The sequence below is a fragment of the Pleurodeles waltl genome, chromosome 11 (assembly GCF_031143425.1).
Source record: "Pleurodeles waltl isolate 20211129_DDA chromosome 11, aPleWal1.hap1.20221129, whole genome shotgun sequence".
NCBI lineage: Eukaryota > Metazoa > Chordata > Amphibia > Caudata > Salamandridae > Pleurodeles > Pleurodeles waltl.
This window is the reverse complement of record NC_090450.1, coordinates 323,860,609-323,886,297: the sequence shown is the minus strand read 5'-3', so window position 1 is coordinate 323,886,297 and position 25,689 is coordinate 323,860,609. Positions and strand designations below refer to the sequence as shown.

Below are 25,689 nucleotides of genomic sequence, written 5' to 3'. Positions count from 1 at the left end.
GGTCAGGTCTGCAGGGTTTCGTAGGGTTTAAGAATTTCTTTGGAAGAGATGTGATATGTTGTTTCGTGTCTAGGGATGTACTGGTAAAAGTTTTTTTCAGGGTTCAGGGATGTGCTTCATTTTATTTTTAAAACAGGTGTATGTGGAGTGTATTACCATTAAAATTACTGCAAAAAATTACACACACACATACGCAACCACATGCAAACAGTTTTTATAAATTAAGTGATTAAAATAATTCTTACAAATAAAAACAATAATGGAATATGAAATTATTGTACATAGCATTGTTAGTACAAATGTAATGTAATCCGAATTTTTAAAATCTGAAGTAATGTTATCTCGATTTTTTGCATTAAAAATAGTGTCATACAACCGAAGTGGCTAGAGGATGATCCTTACCCATCTAGTTAGTGCAATATGATAGGAAAGCATATCTGAAAAACAGTTTGCATTTTATTTATTTTTTAATATAAGAAGCTACTGCTAAATAGGTTTAAAAACCTTGCAAGCATAAAAATACTTAGCAGGGAAGAAATGAGAGTCTGTATTATACACACTGCCCTAGAATGGCAGCAGATTCAGTGGCATAGCCCGGGGATTATGGGCCCTAATGAAAACAATGAAACTAGTCCCCCTAGCCAGTTTAAAATACTACTATAAATGGTGTGCAGTGTGTCAATCTCACCCTTGTATCACTGCACGTGCTGCACTAATAAATGATGGGTCTTGAACTTCTTTATTCTAGTCGTTCTTCCTTCTCGCCTCCCTGTCCCTACCCGGGTCTCCTCTCCTCTCCTTCACCCATTTAATGCGCTCCTCTCTTTCCCCCTCTTCTTTCTTTCACTCATCCTCATCTCTTTCCTCCTTTCTCTCCTCATCTCCTTCCTCCTCCTTCTCCTCTTACTTCCGATTCGTTTCTTTCTTTTCCCTTGCCCAATTTGCTCATCCCTATTGCCTTTCTCTTTCTCGCTCAATCTTAGTTCCTTCTTCCATTCTGTCAACTTTTCTTGTCCTCTCCCGCATTCTTTCACCCTCTGCTTTTCTTTCATCCCTTTCTTCTCTCTTCTTTGTTATTCCCTTATCATCCACTCCCTTTGTACTGCTCCCCCTCAAAAGTAAATTCAGTGAAGTCCCTGACATGCACTCTGTTTGAAAAGAAAAATCAGATCAGACAGTCTTGAAATAACATCTGTTGGTGCAGGGCAGACTGGGCCACCTTCTACCTCTGGTCCCGTGAGCATTACACCAGGGCACCAATGGTAGCTACTCTCCTAGACTGTATTGCCACCCATACATATCATTGCTAGAAAGCACAGTTTGCCCGCTGCTCATCCTCTAATGTACTCTTGCATCAGTGTTAACAGCATGCCCCAAGTTGCTACATGTTTTTAAAAAAACGCAGTGGTATCGTGAGTGTTATCTTCAACTACTTCTACCTTTGTAAGCAGTGGCAGAATGATCACACACTGACATGCTTAGTTGTAAAGAAGGTGAAGTCACTACTGGCAGGAGCCGGTTACACATGAAAGTCCTTATTGCTGCCTGATCAGATTTAAAGTGGTGAGTCAGGTGGCACATTGAGAGCTGCAAAATTGCATTTAGAAACTATTTTTGCTCATCCCATTAGAAGTATGTGAAATGTTTGCTTAAAAAACAATGTGAAAAACAGTTATATGCCAAACATGCTCAGTAACTTTCTAGGCCTGGTTGTATGCTTTGAATTTTGGTACTTACTGTTTTGATTTTTGTAATATTAGTGCAGAACAAAAAGTCCCAGAATGCAAAGGAAAAAAAGCATAAAGAGATAACACGAGGAAATCCCCGCCATAATGCGGAAAGGACATTGTGCAGTATAAGAACACTGCAAAGCAACTCATAAGTCTGTAAGCTGTTGTTAAACATGTTCAGCACAAAACACAGTATGCATAGGTCGCCCCCATTGCATTAATAATACAGCAGTCATTAACTAATCCTATTCAAATAGCTGCACCCTGTGCACCAGCCAGTGCCCAGTTACTGTCAAAACACATTCTCACTGCCCTGCCAAACGAAACAGCCACACCAGCTCACCAGAACGACCTTTGTTAAGCACAGCCGCCATGATCGGTTAAACAGCATGTTTTTTCAATCATTCTCAGCCCTGAGCATACAGGGTGCATGCACCCATGAATCCCTGACAGTGGGACACAAAAACACAACTGTGCTCTCAAGGGATATGTGCATATGGCTTGAATCTCAAATATGTTTGAGAATTCAGTAAATCTGTAATCATCCCAAAACTGAGACAATCTAAAATTGAAGAGACGTGGTTCACTCAAGACTAGATTCACCTATGAAGTATGTTCAGGGGAGGTGTCTGAGATGAGCGTTAGATTTGGAAAATTATCTATGTGCCTCCTCTGAAGGTCAAGAACACTATTGTGAACTCACTCTACTGGTCAGAGGAAGAATAATGCACTTTTGAAAACTTTGAGCAAAGGCTTAGAGTGGAATGTTGAAACATGATGTTGAAGTGTATAAGGATAGGTCTGCCTGCAATGTACAATAAAACTGACCAAAATACCTCAAAGTAGGATTTATAGGCAATTACAAATGCTTCTGATTCCTTCGCAGCAAGTAGCATTATCCCCAGCAAGTCAAACAAAGTGTACTGGTGCACACTGAGCAAAGCTGAAGAAGCGAAATGTGATGCATGGAGCGCTGTCAGTGGAGATGCCGTTGGCTGTAAATCAGGCACAAGCGTCGACGACTGCATCAAAAAGATACAGGTATGCAATTCCATTTGGAGTTTGATAAACCTGCCTACATGCACACCAACTACTGGGTTCCAGGGCTATATGAATTGCATCTATCTGAATTAGGGCTATATGGCTCAGGAGAACTTGACTCAGCAGATCTCAATGTGCTCAGGGAACTGCAGTAAGCAACAAACTCCTTTAGTTCCAAAGCAGGATGACGCATACATTTGCAACTGAGTTAAACACCATGAGATACATTTTAGGAATGGACAAAAGTCTATAGACGTTTTAACCTCTGACGAGATCCCCTAAACACGTTGAGCCAGAATATTATTGAGACTTTGTCACCTTCTCAACCAATGGATGGCTCAGGAATCTGCAATCATGTAGAAGTTCTTACCACAGGATGTGTGTAGGCTTATAGAAACGCTCATAGGGATAATAGAGAGCTGGGATGGTGCGTATATAAGGTTTTTTTGTTCAATTTGCAGCATTAGAGTTCCTTCAACATTCTCTTTTATTAATACTTCATATTGATAAACGGTAAAAATGAGCCCCTTTCTTTATATGTTATGGTGCTTCTTTGAAATGATTGGATCGTCTGACATTGAGTGCTTTACAGTTGGATTACATTCCCCTTAGGAATGTGCCTGGTGGAGTGGGGCTTTTTCAGATAGGTAGGTCCTGGGCAGGGACTGGTCCTTTCCAGGGAAGAGTTGAGAGTTCTGTTGACTCATTTTGCATTTGGATGCTGTTCTAAGCAGGTAGGTGTTCAGGTTCCTTCTAACAGCAGGTGTTTTAGGGTATCAAGCCAGTTGCAAGTTCAACGTGTTCCATAGCATGGGACCCAATACACCAAACACCCACAATTCCATGTCGCTTACTATTGGACCTCTGGTATCAATCTGGAAAATAAAGATACATAAAAAAATCTGCTTCTGTATGAAGCCCACATTTTTTAATTATATTTGTTGCCTTTTTTTGTTTTTTTGGAACTTGCATTATAATTGTATGATTAATATAAAAGCACAACACAAATAAATGTGTATTTTAGATACCACCTATATATTAATTAGGGTGCTGTTGTGAAATGCCTAAAAAGCAGGATGATGCAGTGCGACAATACACGGAACCACGTTGGAAAACTAAATTATTTACATCACAAAAAACATGATGTAATGGTTCCCCTTAATAAGAAATGTATTGATAAATCACAGGGAGAGGCAAATTATGAAAAAACAGTAGTTATGTTCACCTGAATGAATTGCTACCAATTGACTGTGACCTACTTATAAAGGTAAACTAATTTGCAAATGTAAGTTTACAAGTGAATTTAACTCGCTGATGCCTACAAAGAATTCACAAAGGTATTCTCGGCTGATGTAAGCCCTTTTAAAATGGGTATATTTCCGCCACAAATGCTGGGCTCTCCATTGCTATAAATCCTGCTCAAGAGGTGGGTCTCAAGACAGTCCTGGGTGTTTTGACAAGTGGTTTGCCTTTAAAGTTTGTGAATGCCCTAAAAACTAGAATGTTTATAGGCGTTCACAAACTCTTACCACTTCTTTTGTCAACCTGGAAAGGTTCATATGTTTTTTTCCCAGCAAAGTGCTGGATTAAACCCCTTTCCAGGATTGGTAAAAAGCATAAAAGTGCATTTGCAAAGAGGAAACCATTACCCCTGCATGGAGATTTCTGCCACAGTGACTTCTATACAGGGGCAGCAGATTCCAAGTTTGGACATCATGTGATTTCTCATGGAATCTGCAGTGAAAACTTTGCCAAGCACAGCTTTCCATGCTGATCCCAATCAGCATTCAAAAATTCCCAAAAGTGTAAAACTACACTCTGATGTAGTGTTAGACCTGACAGCCTTAAGGTGGTTGTCCCCAAAGTTTTTCCTGACTCCCTCCACTTTTCTGACAGTGTTTTTGCTGGGTTTAGGACCCCTGCTAACCAGTACTAAAGTGCAAATGTTTTCTACTCTAAACATGGTAACATTGGTTCATCCCCAATTGGCATATTTGATTTACTTTCAAGTGCCTACTAAAGTGCACTACATGTGCCCAGGGCCTGTACTTTGAATGCTACTAGTGGACCTGCAGCACTGGTTGTGCCACCCACATAAGCAGCACCTTACCCACGTCTCAGGCCTGCCATTGCAAGGCCTGTCTGTGCATTTCACTGCGACTTCAACTTGGCTTTTAAAAGTACTTGCCAAGTCACACCTAAGGTAGACCATGATTAACCATAAGGCGGGGTGCTACGTAGGTAAAAGGCAGGACATGTACATTTGTGGTTTAAATGTCCTGATAGTGAAAAACTCCTAAATTAGTTTTCCACTACTGTGAGGCCTGCACCTTTCATACAATAGCATTAGGACTGCCCTCATAGTCTTTTTGAGTGGTCGATTCTGATCTGAAAGGGTTAACCAGGTCATATATAGTATGGCCAGAATGGTAATAGAAGATCCTGCTTATTGGTGAGGTTGGATTTAATATGAATATTTTAGAAATGCCACTTTTAGAAAGTGAGCATTTCTCTGCACTTAAAACCATATGTGCCTTACGTCCTCTCTCCAGTCAATGTCTGGTCTGTGCTGGTTGACAGCTCCCTTGTGCATTTCACCCAGACAACCACAAACACAGGACACTCAGTCATATCTGCATATTCAATGGGTCTTCCTGGGCTGGAAGGGTGGAGTGCCTTACACTTACATTTGAAAAGCCAGTGACCTGCCCTCACACAATGGACTGATAAACCCCCCACTAGGACCCTGGCAGATAGGACTGGGCTGAGGGGAAACTTGTGCACTTCAAAACCATTTTTTTAAGTCACCACCACTTCAAAAGCATATTTGGGTATATAAACTGGGTCTCCTACCCCACCAACTCAGACACTTCCGGACCTACACCTGCTTCCTCACAGAGGAGCTGCCTGGCTGCCCAAAGGGCTCATCTGGACAGCTTTGTTCAGAATGACTGCTGCCCTGCAATTGCCCTGCTGGCCTCTGTCTTTGCTGGAAGGACTCTGCCTTTCCCAAAAGTGCTCTCCAAGGTCTTGGATTGATCTTGCCTCCAGTTTCGTAAAGCTCAGGGCCAACAAAGACTCCACCTCTTCAAGAAATTTCTTGTGCGTAAATAATCAACGCAACGCCCGCAGAAGTTGACGGGAAGCCTGCATTGTGGCGGGGAAATCGCTGCACCACCCACCAGAATGATGCTGACTGGAAATTCGATGCAGCACCTACACTGCGAAAGAAAATTTGATGCATTGCCTACCGGATCAATGTAATGCCTGCTTCTTCTTCCAGAGTGTAAAGGATTTTCAACGCATCATCCCTGGGCATCAAAATATCCCCCCATTGCAGTAAATAAACAAGACTGCGTACCTAAAAAAGACGTATACCGCTTGCAGCGTGGAAAGAAACAACGCATCGTCTGTGCCATGTGGGAAAATTCAACGCAACACCTCATTTTTCCATCCATCTCCTCCTCTGTGGGCTCCGTGCATCGCTATTTTTGACGCATACCGGGCACAGTGTGTAACAAAGAGAACATTTTTAATTTCTAAGGATTGAGACTTTTTAAAACCTTTTAAAAGTGATGTTTCAACTTGTGGTTATTGGATCTTTGTCGTTTTTTACCTTACTTTATTCAGATAAATATTATCTATTTTTCTAAACCTGTGTGGTGTATTTTTGTGGTGTTTTCACTGTGCTACTGTATGATTTAGTGCACAAATACTTTACAGATGTCCTTCTAGGTGAAGCCTGACTGCTCAGTGCCAAGCTACCGAAGAGTGGGCACAGGATAATTTGGAGTTTGTTGTGATTTACCCTGACTAGGATTGCGGTCCCTACTTGGACAAGGGTCTATACCTCTGCCAACTAGAGACCCCATTTCTAACATGTAAGTTTAAAAATGAAGTGTGATGTCTCTTCCTATAATCCTGGCACTTTGGTGAACAGGTGTCCACTGATCCAGAATTTAAAACAATTCAAATGATTTCTTAGATTTGTTGGTGTAATCGGAAAGTTGATAGAAGTATCTTGCATGTAAAAGTATTTGTACAAGCCTCTGTTTTAGTGGACGAATAACACTGAATACTCTTTCAATGCTTCTTCTAATATTCTAGCATTCTCCTTGGACTTTTAAGGGCAAAATTATACTGTAAGACTTGTGAGCATGCTACTACTTTTTTTCTTTTTTCTTGATACCGAAGGTGTATTTGAACAATCCTTCACTGCATACACTCAAGTTATCTCATCATATGCACAACAGAGACGTCAATCTTTGCATTTAATTAAAAACTCTTTGTCATTTTAGAGGCGTGAGGCAGATGCCATAGCGTTGGATGGCGGATACATGTACACAGCTGGGAAATGTGGCCTAGTGCCTGCCATGGCCGAATTCTATGACACAGGTAACTGTTACTTTCTGTTAGATGCACCCTATAAACTAAACAGGATTATTAATAAAATCAATGCTTGCATTCATCTTTTCAAGCTCAAGCCTGGGTTTATTACCACACACCAGTCATTTTTCTCTCATATATGTAGGTTCCATCTTAACAAATCTGCTTTTCTTTGCCTGACTTCTTGAGTGAATAGTGATGCAATATACCTCGGCAGAGATGCATGACAAAAGGGTTTGTTGTTCTCAAATTAATAATTCTAAAATGTGTAAATGGTGAAAATGGGTTTCTAAAACAGGCTATTTAATTGATCATTGTAAATGTCTAGATGTAGTTTTATCGGCATGACCTCAAGAAACTGAAGCTAAGATTTATTAAGTCTTTGTGCCACTCTGTAAACTCACTCAAAACGATGTAAACAAAGTGCAAAGTCTTGATAAAGTATTTTTTTCCCCAAAGCAAAACATTTTTTGCTCTGGAAGGGTGCCTGAAAAGAAACGCAAATAGTTGTTTGTGCGGTTTTGCACTTGTTTTATTTCAACGGGGCTCACGTGTTCTACGTGCTGCCAAGACCTAACTACGAAAATTATTAGACAGGTTTTTGTGCCAAGAAATAAACCTCCTGGAAGCAGCGATTAACAAGAAGAAATGTGTTGGCTTCTCCTAGCATCTCACACTGTGCATGTGTACTGCACACTAGAGTACACACCCAAAGTCTTAAGTTTTGAAATTTGTCTAGGCATAGTAATGTTTTTGCTAAGAATGACACCCTTCTAGTACAAAGCTGTTGTAAACATCATGCAAGTTCCTTTGCACTATGGTGGGCATGGAGCTTCATAGCCTGTTTGTGCGCCAGAACTAGGGAAGAGAGAAGGAGTGCCTTTGCACTGCTCTCTCCTTCTAATGCAACGCAGAGCAAGGACTTTGACAGCTGTACTGCACTGTGCTTTTTTTTTTTTTTATAATCTCTTCCTCTAAATATGTTTATGGATAGTTGTCTATCACAATGTAGTCTGCTTAATCACAGATAGACAAATTAGGAGTAAACAATTTTACATAATGCAGATTATTGTACTCGATGCAATGGTGCAGGTCCTTCTATATGTTTCTCTGATTTTCATTTTAGCTCAGGATTAAATATTTACAGAGGCATAGGTCTGGTACAATCCTAGATGCCCTGAATCAGTAAAGGCAGCATAGAAAACATTTTCAAAAACATGAAATAAGACATGAATGAAAGGGCAAAATTTAAAGTAGACAGGGCATACACAATTTGGTAAAGCTGATTAACTTAGTACATTGCATGAAATGTGAAGGACTGATTTCTGACTTGTACAGGATTGAGATCAAAGGATGTTTCCTAACCAAAGGCCTTCATCTTCCTTTGCTATTTACTATTCGTTTCTCTTTTTAATCTTTAGTTCTTCTCTTTTCAGGTGATAAGTCTGCATGTAAAACTAAAGGATCAACAGCAAAAGGTAGGTGATGATGTGGCTTGGTAGAAGACTGACTGTACTGGCATTTGGTCTGCACAAAACTTTAGACAGATGTTCTAGACCGTGTTAGATGACACTGGTTAGAAATACACCAACCAAAACCGCCTCTCAATGTGAAAGACTCATGCAGGCAGTTTGATGTGGACACTACGTCAGGCCATGAGCAATCATTTCTTTCACGGGGCATTGCTACTTGCTCAGATTGATTATTTAATTAATGGGACAGTTTGAAGATGTCATTCATGAGACACAACTGCATGGTCAGCTGGACAATATAATTCATGAGACACTACTTCAGGCTCAGTTTGAAGACGTCATTTATTAAACACTGCTGCAAGACGTAAAATGGATGATATAATTCGTGACACACTACTTCAGGCTCAGCTTTGTATATGTCTTTCATGAAACATTGCTTCAAGCTCACATTTCTGTTATAATTCGTGAGGCACTACTTCAGACTCACTTTGAAGATGTCATTCATGACACTCTTCTTCAAGGTCAGATGAATGATATAATTCATGCGACACTACTTTAGGGTCAAATTGAAGATAATATTCATGAGACACTGCTGCAAGATCCGATGGATAACACCACCTGAGGCCCAGAAAAATGATGTCATTCACGAGACACAGCTGCAAGGCACATTGATGAAAACACATCACGAGACACTATTAAGGCTCAGCTTAAACATGTCATGTATGAGACTACAAAACACCCTTTTTGAGGATGTTTTCCGTGAGCTTCTGCAGCAGTCTCTTTTAAAATACCCTTCTTCAGATCACAACATCATCAACAAGTGTTATAGAACTAATTAAAGGTGCCTCTTTGAAATCAAAGTATTAGGCAAATAAATCACAAGCTGTTATTTCTGAGATGTAGATTGATAATAGTTTATATTAATGTGCAAAACAGTTTATTTTTACCGTGGTTGCCTGTTTTCTTTCTACCTGTTTTTTTTCTTTGTGATGATTAAATGCACCACTACATTGTCACAACTTCTCCTACTTCATGGCTAACTCATGGCAACAAATGTTAATTTGGAAACCTAATCCTTTGCTACATAGTCTCCACGTTTTCCTTTTGCTTAGTCAATAACATTGTTATTCTAGGTCTGCACATCTGACCCTCTTTCTCAGGTCTGTTACATGATTTTTCATGTTCTTTAATTAGTTTGTTTTTCATCACTTCAGGGGTGTTCATGTGTCTGATGCATTTATTTATCACAAGATGGACTCCAGTTAACACAGCCTCATTCACTTTTTAAATTTCCATTAAGAATCTGAACGTCTTACTTGTTTCCACCGTATCCCTCTCTCCATCTTGTTTATGCATGTTTTAATATTATGTACAGGAACTGACATTTTTAGAAGCTCTTCTCTGGATTGTTTCCAAGCTACCTTTAATCTTCTGCTGATTTGTTTCTAAGAGTAGGATATGTCAGAAACTCGCCTTTTTTCATATAGAATAAATATATATTGGTCAGGTCAGGGTAGATAGAAATGGATATTCACGGGCTGAAAGATGAACTACACTTTTTTTGTACCCACCACTAATTAACTTCAAAACTGCCCTAGCAGATATTTGTTTCAAAACGTACAACACACAGGGCTTGGAAGTGTTTTAATTATTTTTATTCTTGCGGTCATTATCAAATCACCAATAATTTGTTGGTATTTCACTAATATTTGGAGGCCATAGTCTAATTGTACATATAAGTCTTCTGTTCGGAGTGTTCTCTAAAATTATACTTAATTGAACAAATTGTTAGTCTTCCAAGTAACTAAATTGAGTAAATTTTGCCCATTAAACTTTATGAGTAAAATTGAAAGCTGACTATTGAGGATATCTAAAGGTTCCACCATCTCCTCTTACAGATTTTACTTGAGGGGTGAGAACCACAGTGGCAAACCTTAATGCTCCAAACAAGAAACATAGGGAATATTTACAAGCCCTCATTTTTTTAATGCTGAGGTGGTGTTAAGGAGGCCTTTCTTCCATGCCATATTTACAAAGTGGCGCAATGCATGCATTGGTCCAGTTTGTAACCCTTACGCCACATTATGCCTGCGTCAGGCATAATGTATGCAAGGGGGGTGTTCCCTCGCAGGGAGGACCGAAAAAATGCTGCAGTGAAATGTACAATATTTGGCTGCGCAATATTTTCCATCATTTTTAATGCTTGCTCACAGCAGGCATTAAAATCACGGACACCCATTCTAATCCATGGGACTCCCTGTGCTTTGCTGCACAAACGTCATCATTTTTTACCCTATTGCAGCAAAGCGCCACAATAGTGTAAAAAATGTTGACGTTATTGTGCTAACAACTGGCAAGGTCTGCCGTAAATAGGGCGCAACCATAGTGTCGTTAGGTAGCAGCAGGGGGACACATGAAAAGTGGCACATTGGGACCAGTGCACAACTTTCTTGTAAATCTGCCCAATGTCTCAGTTGCTTACTTATTAGGATTAAGCCTAGTTAACTCTTTATTTTGCGATCTACTGTAGTGGTGGCTTAGCCACAACATATACTCTGTGTCGGATCAAGACATTTCATTCAAAAACAATATTAGCATTTGGAAAGTTTATTTAGCTGGGACCAATTATCCCAAAATATGGGGATGCCAACCATTTACAATGGGCTTCAAAATCGTACAATTAATTAGTATCTTTTTTGTTCCATAGGAGAGCTATTACAGTAGATAATTTCACCAGTGGATGCTGGAATGTCAGGAACCAGACTGTACGTTTAGGGAAAGAATGCATCCTCTTTGTGAAAAGTCACCAAAACAGACATGCAAACACACTCAATTCAGGTGTGAGGCTCCCAATCTTTTAAGTTCTACATTGCTTTACTGTAGCTGTCTTCTGCCTAAAGCTGGCTGTGCATCAGTGAAAGTCGATGGGGAAAAGAAAGTACTCTTTTTTTTCTTTTTTTTTTTTACAGATCTTCACCTTTCCAGTTTCAAAAACATTGGCATGTATTCCAAAAAGTGAGGCACAGAAAGGTTGAAAATCAAAGGCCCAGATGTACATGTTATCTTTGAAATATGGCAGGGATTACCCTTGCCTGCATCTAACCACATCTTTTAAAGATAGTCAGTACTCAAATACAGTAGAATTTAAATAACTTACAGACTCCCAAATTTTCATCACAGTCTTGTGAATTAGACCTGTTTAAAATGCAGGTTTTACCAATCAGCTATCAACACCAAGTCCTCTAATACAAGTGTTTTTAGGATCTTCTTTGGTTTCTTGTACTTGGTGAAATCCAATAGCTGGGACACTAATTACAACTCTGCTATGATTGGGTATAACATGAGGCAACATGTGCAGCTTTGTGCACCTAAATTTGCATGAAAACCCCAATGTTCACTGGTAGATTTATCCTGGTTAGATTTTATTTTTAAGTTGTAAAAAATTGAGAGAGTTTGAATTGTATTACACCACCTATAATAGTGACTCCTGGAAAAATAGGTGGTTGTGAAGCGGCCACTCTTGAAGGCAACACTCGTAATCGAAGACCATGATGTGTGAATTTGTACTGTATGTAAAAAACCTTCAGTAAAGAAGGGTGTCCTAAAGGACTCTGTAATATTGTGAGGACATGAGGTTGTCTTAGGTCCATTTTAGTTAGTCGCATGGGCACAGTGATAGCTCAGCTTAGGCTTGTGACCTGTGCCCTTTTACCCAGTTACCATGCTCTGTCGTTTTTATTCATTTTTTTTCTAATACCTTTAGTGGTATTGTTTTAATTTCATTATCAGCCATTATTCTGCGAAAGTGTCATTATCAGTGCTATGGATGACATACTTTGCATCATGTTCTTTTACTCAGAATCAGAAGAGCAGAATAATATTTTGCATTCAAGATTGCGTAAACAGTCCAACCCTTAGGTACATACCCATCAGGCTTCTGTACATGAACATAACCATATCCCCCATAAAAGCACTTTGTAGGACAAAGGGCATTAGAGGGGGTTCTAGCCAGATTTTCCATCCATACTGCTTGCTGGTTTTCGTCGACCTAAGCCTTTGTTTCCCCACGGATCCTGATCTGGAGACTAGGGGCCTGACCTTGTACCAAGGTAACAGGGTTGGGGTGTGCTTCTCATGGGCACTGTACAGACAGATTTGGCTTATATCACCATGCTCTCCCCTATGGACTAGAGATTAGGCTTTTAGGTAGGAATTATATACTTGTGTCACAACAATGTGTTGGGGTTCTTCATATGTACAGCTCTAATTTTCACAATCCTAATTTTGTTATTCCTCTTTATCCTAATCATTGATGCTTGTGTATTTTATCATAGATTGCAGTCTTTTCATTAAATGCATTGAAAACTGCCCTGCATCTCTTTTCTTGCCTTTGTGTGTGTAAGAGACTTGTATGTGCAGAGAAAAGGGTAAGGCTTTTTTTACCACAATTTCCCTGAGGGTCTTCAAAGTTCCATGTGCAAAGCTGCCACAATTTACCTTTGGGTTTTGGTGAGGTGCTGCTAGAGAGCAGGGAGGGTTGCGCCAACAGCTGCCAACTGGTGTGGGAGTGACTCACTAACCTACAACGCAGAGGTGCTGCCACCCCAAATCCAGAAGTCTCATTATAATGTGAGAGTCCTTATGACATGGCACCACCAACTAAGGTGTGGGAACTCATTTTGCAAGTCTCCTGAGTATGGCTGTCTCATGATAAAACATTAAGTGGTAGGTGTGCCATGATGCATTATCCAGAAGATGAAGGCAGTTTCTGGCTCATCAAAAGTAATTGTCATTTGAAGCTGAGATAACAGCCTGAGGTTTGGCATGATGCTAGGACAGGACAGGTTACCACGATTGGCATAATCTAATCTTATGCATACAAGCACCACTTCCTATTAGTCGAATGCCATTAATATTGCCGCTCCTTCAGGGTCTATTGCAGCACTTGCCACACCCTCTGGAAAAGTTTTGCAGACGAAGATGCTCGCTCATATGATGCTGCTACAACCTTTTGTGAAAGTCTCCTTAGTACTCTGTGCCTTGAAAACATTGAAATATAGTACCCATTACTTGCATTGCACATTTAGAGGTGAGACTGTTTCTGCGCATGCCCCATTCAAATTAGAGTCATTGCAAACAATGTCAAACTGAATTATTTAAATTGTTAATAACCCAAGTAGGCAATGTTTCTGTGGTTCTGGAATGCTTTTTCCACTCATACTAAAACACAGGTTTCTTTTCATCACTGAAGGCACATATTACGCTGTGGCAGTTGTGAAGAAAAGCGACACAGACATTAACTGGAAAAATCTGAAAAACAAGAAGTCATGCCACACAGGCAAGGACAGAACAGCCGGATGGATTGTACCAGTGGGTCATCTTTCGAAAGACTGCAAATTTGGTAGGTATTCTTCTGCACTGTGGCTCATTTTCAGTCCTCATCCAAATATACAACAATCCATGCCTCAACATTCCCTTATAGAATATTGTTCAAAAATATGACACAAACTTGCAGTTTCCTTTCTCATATCTGCAATTAATATATCATTAAAACACAAAGGTTAAAGATAAAGTTATCAATGGCTTTGGATTTAAAAACTCAATGTATGTGCAAGAAATTCAGAGATTCACTTAAAATTACTTAAGTGCTGGCATGGTTACACACTTAAACTGCTTAACCACTAAGATTTGCAAGTTTTGGTTAGGACCACAATCCACTACCTGCACAGTGGGCTGTACACCATAGCTCACACACCAAATGAAATGCTCATGTCCTCATCCTTGATGAGACAGATGTAAATGTTGTAAAACATGTTGCAGATGAGATTACATATTACTGTACCCTTACCGCTTTGAAAGAGATGAAATGAATATTGTATTAATTATTGGTTTGAGTACGTACTGTTATTTAATTACAGGATGCTTCTGATGTGGTTAATTGATATAAATATTGTGAGGTCATATGTATTGCATTTGGTATGCAGCCAGGCCCTGCATTCTACCATCTTTGGGGAGACAAACGCTGCTGCACATGGCCAAAGTACATGCACAGGGGGTGGTTAGCTAAGCGTAGTGGTCATGCACTAAATTAAAAAAATGATAATAAAATAAGGATTCACAAATCTGGATTCATGAATCCTGAGAACTCAGGTAGGTCTTAGACCCAACGCCGGTCTTGGATTCATGAATCTAGTATAGGATTCGAAAATCTTGCAATGGAATTCATTTTATTCATATTAATTTAAAAGGGGGCCCTTTGATACTCCCCTACATGGGCCTGAGAGGCAGGGTAGGCCCACTTTGCCCCTTATGCCCTTTTTATTTTTCCTTTTCCCAACACAGCGTTCACTGCGCTGTGTTGAATCAAAACGAGCACAACTGTGATGGACAGCCAGTTAGTGCGCAGTGGAATCAGAAATTCATAAGAGACGATAGGAGAAACAGTTTAGTTGAATGGCGTGTATTCATTTTTTTCTTTGGATTCGCAAATCCGTGGCGAATCCCCTGATTAATGGTCTAGATACTGCTATAATGTAACCCCTTCCTGTCTACCCAACACACAGATTTCTTTTTCTTTTAGAAACTAAAAGATTTATACCAAACAAAGCATAGACACTTCCTGAGTAAAGTTATACTTTCATATAGTGTTTGGTGTAATTGCTTTTAGACAGTTATTCTGCAGACAAGAGTGAAGAATCTTATGAGAGGTCAAAAGGGAACTGTCACTTTTTTGACCTCCCCTTGATTTCCACCCACCCCAAACCACCTAGTCCTTCCAAAAACACATCTTCACAAAACTGCCATGCGTAACCCAAACAGGATGCATTTTATTTAGACAGTTTCAGGTATATTCATGAGTGTACATACAGGTAACTGTGTAACACTGTTCGATATTGCCACATAGGGGAACTGGTAACATCATAAACCAAGATCATGCAGGTTGACTGATTTGTAAAGGTCACAGAACTCCAAGATGGTAAATTACCATATTACATGTTTCCCATTAATTTATTTTTATATCTCATTTTTATTTTGTGATCGTTATCTTGAAAAACTGTTATCACATTTCACCTAACACAAGACATTGATTGCAATTAGAACATTAAGTTTCATATTTCCTGAATAAATTGTTGGACAATGGTTAGGGCAAAGGATTTAATGCACTTCTGTGGGTGTAGATTTAAAAAATAATTATGGATTTACAGCATTCACCTCAGGTAAATAATGTGCAAAATTTGCAGATTTCACAAAAAATGTTGTTTCTAGATAAACTGTATGAACATAAGGGATACTCGGATAATGCGACATGTAGGACCAAATTCTGCTGCAAAGTTATCTAATTTATGCAGCAAAAGTGCTAAAGTGCAAACGCTCCGTCCCTAGAACATGGTAACCTTGGCTCATACCCAATTGGCATGTTTATTTTACTTGTAGTCCCCAGTAACACGCACTACATGTGCCCAGGGCCTCTAAATTAAATGCTACTGGTGGGTCGGCAGCATTGATTGTACCACCCACATAGGTAGCCCCTTAACCATTACAGGGCCTTTGTGTGCAGTTTACTGCCACTTCGACTTGGCATTTAAAACTAATTACCAGGCCTTAAACTCCCCTTTTATTACATATCAGTCATCCCTAAGGCAGGCCCAAAGTAGCCCCTAGGACAGGGTGCTATGTAAGTAAAAGGCAGGGTAATTTTTGCATTTCCTGGTAGTGAAAAACTCCCACAGTCGTTTTTCACCTTGGTGAAGCCTGCTCTTCTCATAGGCCCACATTGGAAATTTTCTTAAATACTTTTAAGTGGTAATTTCTGATCTGAAAGGAGTGGCATTTTCATGTTTGGTATGGTTGGAATGGTAGCGATAAATCCTGCTTACTGGTGAAATTGGATTTAACATTACTATTTTAAAAAAATGCTACTTTTAGAAAGTAGGCATTTCTCTGCACTTACTGCTCTCTGTACCCTACAGCCTGTCTCCAACCCACTTCTGGTTTGTGCTGGTTGACTCCCCTTGTGCATTCCACCCAGACACCCATGAACCCAGGACACTCAGCTGCATCTACATTCACCTGCATACTGATGAGTCTTCCTAGGCCGGAAGGGTGAAGGGGCCTTAGCTTACACTTCAAAGGGTAGGGGCTTGACCTCACACAAAGGACTGATAACCCCAACAACATCTGCAGAATCGACACAGCGCCTGTCTCACTGCTGTGAAATCAATTCAGTGGTCCCAAGCACAGTCACAGTGCCCACACAGTGTACACTGAGGGTCATGTTTTCTCTATGGGCCAGTGGTAGCAGCGATGGAAGGTCTTGTCCAGTCGTGTCCACTCAAACAGAAGTGGGTGCAGGAAAAAAGATAGGTTATTACTTAATTTTCACCCCAATCTGCCAACTCAGGAGTGGAGGTCAGAGTGCCACAGTTGGCTTGGGGGCAAGGCACATCCAAATCTGCTTGGTGGTAAAGGTGGTGATCCCGCCACTGCCACTATTTGCTATGATGCTGTTGATGCGGGAGGAGTTTCTTGGCAGAGACGGTGGGGCAAATGTTTGCTATCGTCTGTGGGACAGTCAAGGCAGCGGACAAGTTTTCATTTGGAAAACCAATAGCGGGACCGTTATTGCCAAAATCTAAATTAGGCCCTCAGTCATCAACAGACGTCTATTTGAGAACTCAGTTTGATTTATATAGTCATAAGCAATAAACCCTTCAAAGTATATGTACATTTACCTATAAATATTCAGGCATAATACATCAGAGTAAATTTGTGCCTCCTATGGCTTAAAATGGTTTACATCATTAGGATTCCTGCTTTTTAGGAGTATAATTTAGTTTATGTTAAAACTATTAAATTGAGAATACTAGAAAAAATTTCACCCTCTGCAAAATCTTGACTTTAGAATATGGTAAGTTCACTAGCAATTTCTAACTTAGATCTAGACTGGACAGCAACTACTAGTTACATGAACGTAGAGATACTTTAAAGCAGTGACTTTTACACATCAAACCCTCTTGCTGGAACTACTGTACCACATACATTAGATCAAGACCAAAAAGCACATTTCAAGCAGCTACAGGGGTTTCTCACAAGTGTTCCTAAGGCTAACTAAATCTGTGACTGCCTCAAAGACACACAAAAGCTCCTGCTAACCCCGAATAAAGTTATTCAGTACCTTATCAACCACAAACAGCCACCAGGAGACACTCTGCTCGACCCTGTAACTGATCCCTTGCGACAATGATTGATACCTGTCTGAGCAGTGTGCCATGCCAGGCTCACTCTCCCTTTTTGCACTTACTGTGTTGCTTTGATCACTGTTGTGGATGATACCTTTGGGTCAGCAGCATACCTATCCCTCTCTACAACTGTCACAATGTAACCTGCCTATCTGGGCACTTCTGTCAGCTCTGTGCAGCCTACCAGGGTTGAACCCTTTCTGCCACACAGCCACGTTGGACTGGGGTGTCCGTCCGGCTTTCCATCCTCCTCCAGGGATGATTCCCAAAAGTGTTTTTGACTTACATGTGGGTTGGTTGAAAGGGAGGAGGTTGTTATATTCTCACTCAGGTTAGTGAGTTGGGGCCAGATGTATCAAAGGGTTTTACCCATTTTGTGTCTATGGGAAAATGTGTTCATATATATGGCCCTTGGAGTCCTTGGAGTGGGAGTGAGGAGGGATGGGAATGTTTCTCATGTTGGTTTGATGTTGTTGTTTTCTTTCCTTTCTTTGCTGTCATCATGGCACAACATTCCACCTTGAGACGCTGGCACAACATTGTCACACTCGCTATTTGCACACCACCCGCACTTCCAATCATGACTTCCACAACATGTCTCACCTGGAACATCTTTGAGCTGAATGACTGCGGAAGAGCCCCCCTAACCAATGCCTATCTCACAAAATAGGCATCTGTTTCCTCCACAATCTTCACCTCACATGTAGGACAGCTTTGGGGCTGCTTACCTGTTGGTATAGTGAGACATACGTATCACTTCACTCTAATTATGCCAGAGGGGTTGCTATAATAATGCCCAAGGGATCCCACAGCAGGTGGGGCATATAATTACTAACACGGAGTGCCACTATGTGATCGTGGCAGGCAGCCTGTGATTTTGGCAGCTGTTTATGGTCCTAACTCGAATGATCCTAACGTTTTTCTGAGCTATGGAGCCTGAACGAGGGCTGGATCCCGGAGCGGCGATATGAGGACTGCAACTTCAATGAGGCTTTGGACAATGGGTTGGCTAGATCAGGAGCATCTAGGTGGCCCCAACCCAGCACGGTGCAGGCTCTAGCAACAATCATATAAGACAACTGCTTGCAAGACATATGGTGGCATACACACGCTACTGCATGTGAGGGTAAATACTTCACAGCATACCATATTGCCTGGTCTAGAATTGACCATTGGTTGGTCTCTCGTGATGTTCAACCATGGACTGTGGGAATGTCGCACTTACCCCGCATCCTGTTAGGTCCTGCGCCTGTGAAATTAGATCTGTCTATCCTTTCCAGATTACACAAGGTATAAGGCAGGGATGCCCCTATCGCCAATTTTGTTCATGATGGTCATGGAACTCCGACGCACACCTTAGACAGCATCATACGAATTGTAGTATCTGCGTTACCTCTAGGGGGATGTACGCAGATGACATCACCCTATATGTTTGTAATCTTCATGAAACATGGCCCCATCAAACCCAAAGTGATACACTTTGGTGGACTATCGGGCATTCAGATGACCTTGTCCAAATCTATACTGTTCCTTTTCACTGACAGCATGATTCCTTTCAAAACTTAAGTCCCAATCACCTGGGCTATGGACTCAGTGCGTTATATAGGCATCTGGCATCTGGCTCAGCTGAGATCTCATTCAGATTTGGTGAGTCAACTATAGCTGTATTGTTTACTGGATAGAAGAGAGACTGCCATTGTGGACTAAACTTTCTCTATTCCTTGCAGGCCTAACAGCTCTATCTAAGATGGTGGTACTGCCCAAAGCTCCTTTACCTGTTTCTCAACATCCCCAACCTCCTGATCACAGCATTCTTCCAACGCTTGAGGCCAGCTATGACAACTCTAATATGGGCCGGCAAACAGCCGCAAGTGAATTTGGAACTTCTTATTCTCCCGCTAAGCAGTGGGGGACTCGGGCACCCGATATGAAACTATACACCCTGTGTGCCTCAGGCCCTCTATTTTTAATACTGGATACACCCTACACCATTCCAACCTCATATTGCCATAAAAAAGAATCGCACAACTCCATGGCCCCTTTCCACCGCACAAGGCCCCGAGAGCAGACATAGACATGTGGAGATGGTGCATTGGGTGTGGGAGGGGCTGAGGAAGCAAACCCAAATGCCTTGCCTCTACGTCCCTTTCTTCCCACTCTGCAATAACCAGCACATACTACCTTTACAAGATGGAGGCACCAGGGCAAGGGCTCGAAACTGCAACATTGTAACATTTTCGGATCTCTATCCTGACAATCAATTCATTCTGACCCAGACCCTGTCGCCTCCCTGCCCCCTACCATGCTGGATACACTACTCTACCACCAACTCAGATCCAATTGCTGAACTATGCATGACACATTCCCTCCCTCTACACTCCCGCCCCGGAGCATATCCTTACTTCCCCATCGCAGTTCAAGCTGATAACTCCCCTCTACACCAGTATGCAGACTTCATCACCCCTCACTATGCCGGCAGCATGTGCAGCATGTGCAGCATGCAAGGACAACACAAACCCCACTATTACTGACCAACAGTGCTGCAGTCAGCTCCTGGTGCTGTCTACAAACTATCAATTGTGCCTAATTCTGTTTAAATTCCTTCACTGACTCTACGACTCCCCTGCATAACTGTTCCTTCAATTTGTCACGCCTCAGACCTCCTTCATACACCTTGCATGGCTTTGCCCAAAGGTGTACTCGATAGTCCATGCAATCACTGGGCATTTATCCCCTTGCAGCCCACTTGTGCGTTTAATGGGCTAAGTCAAGGGCATTTCATCCGACGTTCGGTGACTCACCACCATGTTGATACTTCTATCCAAGAGCAGGGTAGCCATACACTGGGGCCGGAAACCTGCCCCTTCCACTCAGGTGAGGCTTTGCAACATGACATTTTGCCAGGAGCGGCGGTCCCACTTCTGGGAATGGATGCCCCTATGTAACCCCCCAGAGAAATATGGGAACCGTTCCTATCATATCTCCGACAGCAGGTACCCTAAGCCCATTCCCCAGAGCCTATACAATCAGTTGGAAGTCTGCTACCTGGCACCTGGTGAGGCGAGTTCTCCTAGAACATGGAGTGTTGTTCCTGTAACCGAATTGTGCAACCATACCTCTCGCCACCTTCTATAGGTGGCACCACAAATGTCCTTGCCGCACACCGTAATAATTGTTGTTTCATTTTTGGCATAAATGCCAATAAAGAGATTTTAAAACAAATGTTAATCTGTACCTTAGCTCTAGGTATCAAATTCATTGGACCTTATCTCTGGGGATGTAATTTAGGCAGGATTCAGTGATTATGTCACTTCACTGTTATTTAGGCAAATTGGTTCCATGGTCATCTTATTCATGTTGTATTTTTATTTACTTCAGAGTCTGGCAATGAAAGAAAAGCCCACTCAACCACCACAAGAAATAACGAAAATAATTCAGAGTTGATTTTGCCTACCAAAGACAATCTAACACCTCGGAACTCCTTTTTTTACTCATTCTATAGAATGTTTCAGCTACAGTTGTGTGAAATCTTTGTTCACAAAATTACTGAAATCATGAGAATGGCATGATCTGGTTTACCATTATGTTGCATAGAAATGTCTCGTGAGAACATATCTCTCAAAATTGAAACATGCAAGATGCAGCAGGAGACAGGTTTGAGCAGAAAATATCCCTCCGATTTCTGATTGAACCTGTGCGCAGGTAGTAAATAATGACACGTAATTGCATAAAGTCCAATTACATTTTATGTAACCAAGATTTGTGAATTTCAAAACCTAATTCAAATTTTCCCACGCCTATTTTAGCCTAGATTGACATTAAATTGACTGATGTGGCCAATGTGTTTTGTTTTGCTTTCTAAACAGACGTGTTCAGTGAGAGCTGTGCCCCTGGAGCTGATCCTAACTCTAAACTTTGTGCCCTCTGTGTTGGAAACCCTGGACTCAAAGGAGAAGAAAGCAAGTGCCAAGCCAACAGCAAAGAACTGTATTATGGATACTCCGGTGCCTTAAGGTAAAGGGACAGGTTTGATCAAAGTATTCAGACGGGTAGCATTCGCTCATGCTATTGGATAATACTGAACATGAGACTTGTATTCCCTGATCAGAGCGCATTGTCTCTGTGAAGGGTGGAGATAGGAATATTATGTAAACAGCTTGTTTGCACTATAATTGGTAGGTGAACATTGTTTACTGATAGTGGCACAGGGCAGTCCCGGGAGCAGGTGTGAGTGGCAGTGGAGAATATAGATTTCCCACAGCCTGGTGGGCAGAAAATATTGATTTTATTAAAGGAACGGTGGCTACGATTAGGCAAATCTTCCTTTATTGTCTGCTCACAGCAGCAACAATTGAAGGATCATGGAACTTTAAAACATTCTAATAAGCTATAAAATTCAGCATTACACCGTCATCTTCTTCTTCAAGGCTACAAACAAGATAAAAGGAAACATAGAAGAGCAGGATTTCAACTCCGAGTGTTCTAACTCTGTCACATCAAAGATCCAAATCTGAAATTGTTGCAGTCTGAAAGAGAAAAAAATGTAAACTGTCAGGGAAAGCTCTTTAGTGGTGGAATAATCTTAGCCTCTGTGTATTTAATATAATCCAGATTTCTGCCCACCAGGCTGTGTAAAATCTACATTTGATGGCATGACACGGAGGCTAACATTATGCAAGTTTAAAGTGCAGACAATACATTATCAATTACATTCTCAACAGGTTTAGTATAGCAATTTCTGAACATACTGTTTTTCGACCAATCTGCTGCTCGTAAAATATCCTGCAAACCTCTCCCATAACAAAAGCCTTTGACGCGAAAGCACCTCTAAGTGAGTGAGCTCCAAATCTAGATACATCCACTCCTGTTTACCGCATCAGCTCCTTTACCCATCTTGGCAAAGTTGGGAGAGAGACCACTTTATGAGGCCGTCTCTAAGAAATTAGCAGTTGAGGGACATTATTTCCCAAACTCTCGGTTCTCCTCATATTCTCTCAGACAATTTACCACACACAGATTCTAATTTGAATGAAAATACGGATAGAATATAGTTTGTGATGACGTTTTTGTTCTCCTTTTAATATAGAAGCAGACCCATTCAGGTTGGTAGGCCCTAGATGTACCATCTAGGACTCTCATGTGTGAGGTCCGTCTAAAGGACACTAAGCAAAGCAAAAGTATTAACTTGTAGGAGATCAGTCTTAATGACAAAGTGTTGTTATCACCCCAGTTTAGTACAATTTGTAGAACCTGTTTAACATCCCATAAGGAAGAATGTTTAGATGTAGAAGGATTCAAAACTTGCATACTGCGCATACCTTTCCTAGTTAGTAAATCCTGGCTGACGAAGATACTATTTACCAAACAGTGTCCAGTGGAAATAGCTGATCTGTATACATTCACTGTTCTATAAGAGAGTCCAGAACTAAATAACTAATTCAAATAATTTACCACGTGAACTATATCTGTTGACCCGGATCATAATATCGTTGCAGACACCAACAGACCTACTTCTGGCAAGCTAATCTATATGCCTTTTTTAACTGAAGAGCATACTTCTGAAGTGAGTCTAACAGCCTCTGTCAAAAGTCCTGGCATTTCCCAATGTTTCCTAAAATCTTCCAAGCCATAAAATGTAGAAGCCCCTGCTCTACCAAGCTGTGTAACTCTCCTGCAGGCCCTGAAATTAATTCCCTGAAAGGTAGGATAAGGACAGGTAAGTATTTGCACATTTCCATTATGATTGGAAACCAAGCTTGGGAGCTCCAAACCGGTGTTACTACTACCACCGTCTCCTTGCACCTGCGTATGTGCAGAAGAACTCACAGTAGTATTGCAAAGTCGAGGAAACACATAAGGCCGGTCATTATGACCCTGGCGGTCTTCAGAACACCACCACCAGGGCCGCAGTGGTGGTCAGACCGCCGCCAATGTGGCAGTCTGGCAGCCACTTTACGACCATGGCGGTTGCGCCACGTTTGGACCACCAGCACTGCCACTTTTCAGCCGCCTGACGGCCTTGCAGTGCTGGCGGTTCCAATCTGCCAAGGCAGCGCTGCCCCGGGGATTACGACCCCCCTCTCTGCCGGCGTTTACTTGGCAGTTGCCCCGCCATGTAAAGGCTGGTGGGGATGGGGTGCCTGGGGCCACTGCACTTCCCATGTACCTCGCATGGGCAGTGCAGGGGTCCCCATGGCCAGCCCCGTCACGCTTTTCACTGTCTGCTGTACAGAAAGTGAAAAGCACGACGGGTGCTGGTGCACTCTAAGCACCGCAACATTGCAGCCGGTTCAATTATCAGCCGACATCAATGTTGTGGGCTGTTTTCCCCTGGGCCAACAGACGGAAACTCTGTTTCCGCCCACTCACCCAGCAGGAAACTCATAATTGGGCCCAGAGGAAGGGGACCGCACTGGTGATAACCTGACCACAGGACTTTGGAGGATGGCCTTTTTGACCCCGAAGGTGTCAAATCCCTCCAATCTTGTAGGAAGGCATCCACTCCCCATGAGTCTGGGTCCGGTCTCCAACTGAAAAAGGTTTCTAACTGGGTGTTCAATCTGTCTGCAAATAGGTCTACACTAAAAGGCCCCATTTCTTCTTAATTCCTAGAAAAACCTTCCTGTTCAACCCCCAATTGCTGGAGCCTCTGAAATTCGTGGGAAACCAATCTGCAACACCAATGAATAGACCAGGGATATGCTCTGCCACAAATGAGATTCCATTCCTCAAACAATATTCCCAAAAACCTTTTGCCAAATCTGCTAGGCTTTTTTAATGAGGGGCCTCATCTTGTTGACATACAACACTGCAGAGATACTGTCCATGTGGAGCATCACGCAACACTTCATCATGCCCTGAGTAAAGGATTGAACAGCAAAATAACCTGCTAACAACTCTAGACAGTTGACATGCATCTTTCTTGACTCGTCCAACGTCCACCAGTGAACAAATTCCCGCATGTCGCTCCCCAGCCTTCTAAGCTCTCATCCGATTCTATCACAATCTCCGGGGCCTCCCTGAAAATAGCCCTGCCATTCCATGCTTCTGCATTCCTCAGCCACCATTTTACTTCCTTCCTTGACTCCTGATTAAAATGAATCATTTGAGAGTAAGACCCACTTATCCGTAAACTTCTCATTTTTAGTCTCTGAAAGGCTTGATAATATAGAGACTGGAATATAGCCTGGTTTGTAGATGATAACAGACCTAAAATCCTTGCTAGGACCCTCAACGGCATTGCATTCATCCCTAAAGCCTTCCTCAACTCCTTTTGCAACTTCTTAAACTTCTCCCTTGAAAGTTTCAATTCTGCTTGTACTGTGCTTATAAGGAAGCCTAAAAATTTAGTTTCCTGGCTTGAAATTAAGGAGGATTTCTTCCTGTTTATCACATAACCTAGTAACTCTAGCAAATCCATTGTCATCCTTGTGTGGTGTGAAACTACCACCTTTTCTTGACCCATAATAAGAATATCGTCTAGGTAAATAATTAATCTTACACGTCTTAAGCTGCTACGGGGCAAAGTACTTTTATAAAGCACCAACATGCCGATGAAAGGCCGAAGGTGAGACTTTTGAACTGCCGTAGATTCCCCATCCACAGAAATTGTAGGAATTTCCAGCGAGGTTCCCAAATTGGTACTGTTAAATAAGCATCTGTGAGGTCTAACCTCGTTAACCACTCTCCGTTTCTCAGTACACCTGTTAGCAGGTGGATCTCCTCCATTTTGAAATGGCGATATTCCACCCACTTGTTTAGATCTTTCGAATTTATCACTAATCGCATGTCGTTTTTCTCAACCAGAAAGATATTGCTGAT

General features: G+C 41.6%; 1 protein-coding gene across 1 annotated transcript in view; it reads left to right on the top strand.

Moving 5' to 3' along the window:
* The window catches only part of LOC138265672 (serotransferrin-A-like), a 79,618-nt gene that overhangs the window by 39,923 nt on the left and 14,006 nt on the right, over nt 1-25,689 (top strand). Inside the window, exons 9-13 of the mRNA XM_069213587.1 lie at nt 2,617-2,771; nt 7,070-7,166; nt 8,594-8,635; nt 13,881-14,030; nt 21,735-21,882. Of these exons, the coding sequence (XP_069069688.1) occupies nt 2,617-2,771; nt 7,070-7,166; nt 8,594-8,635; nt 13,881-14,030; nt 21,735-21,882 (592 nt within the window). The remainder of the gene's footprint in view (nt 1-2,616; nt 2,772-7,069; nt 7,167-8,593; nt 8,636-13,880; nt 14,031-21,734; nt 21,883-25,689) is intronic.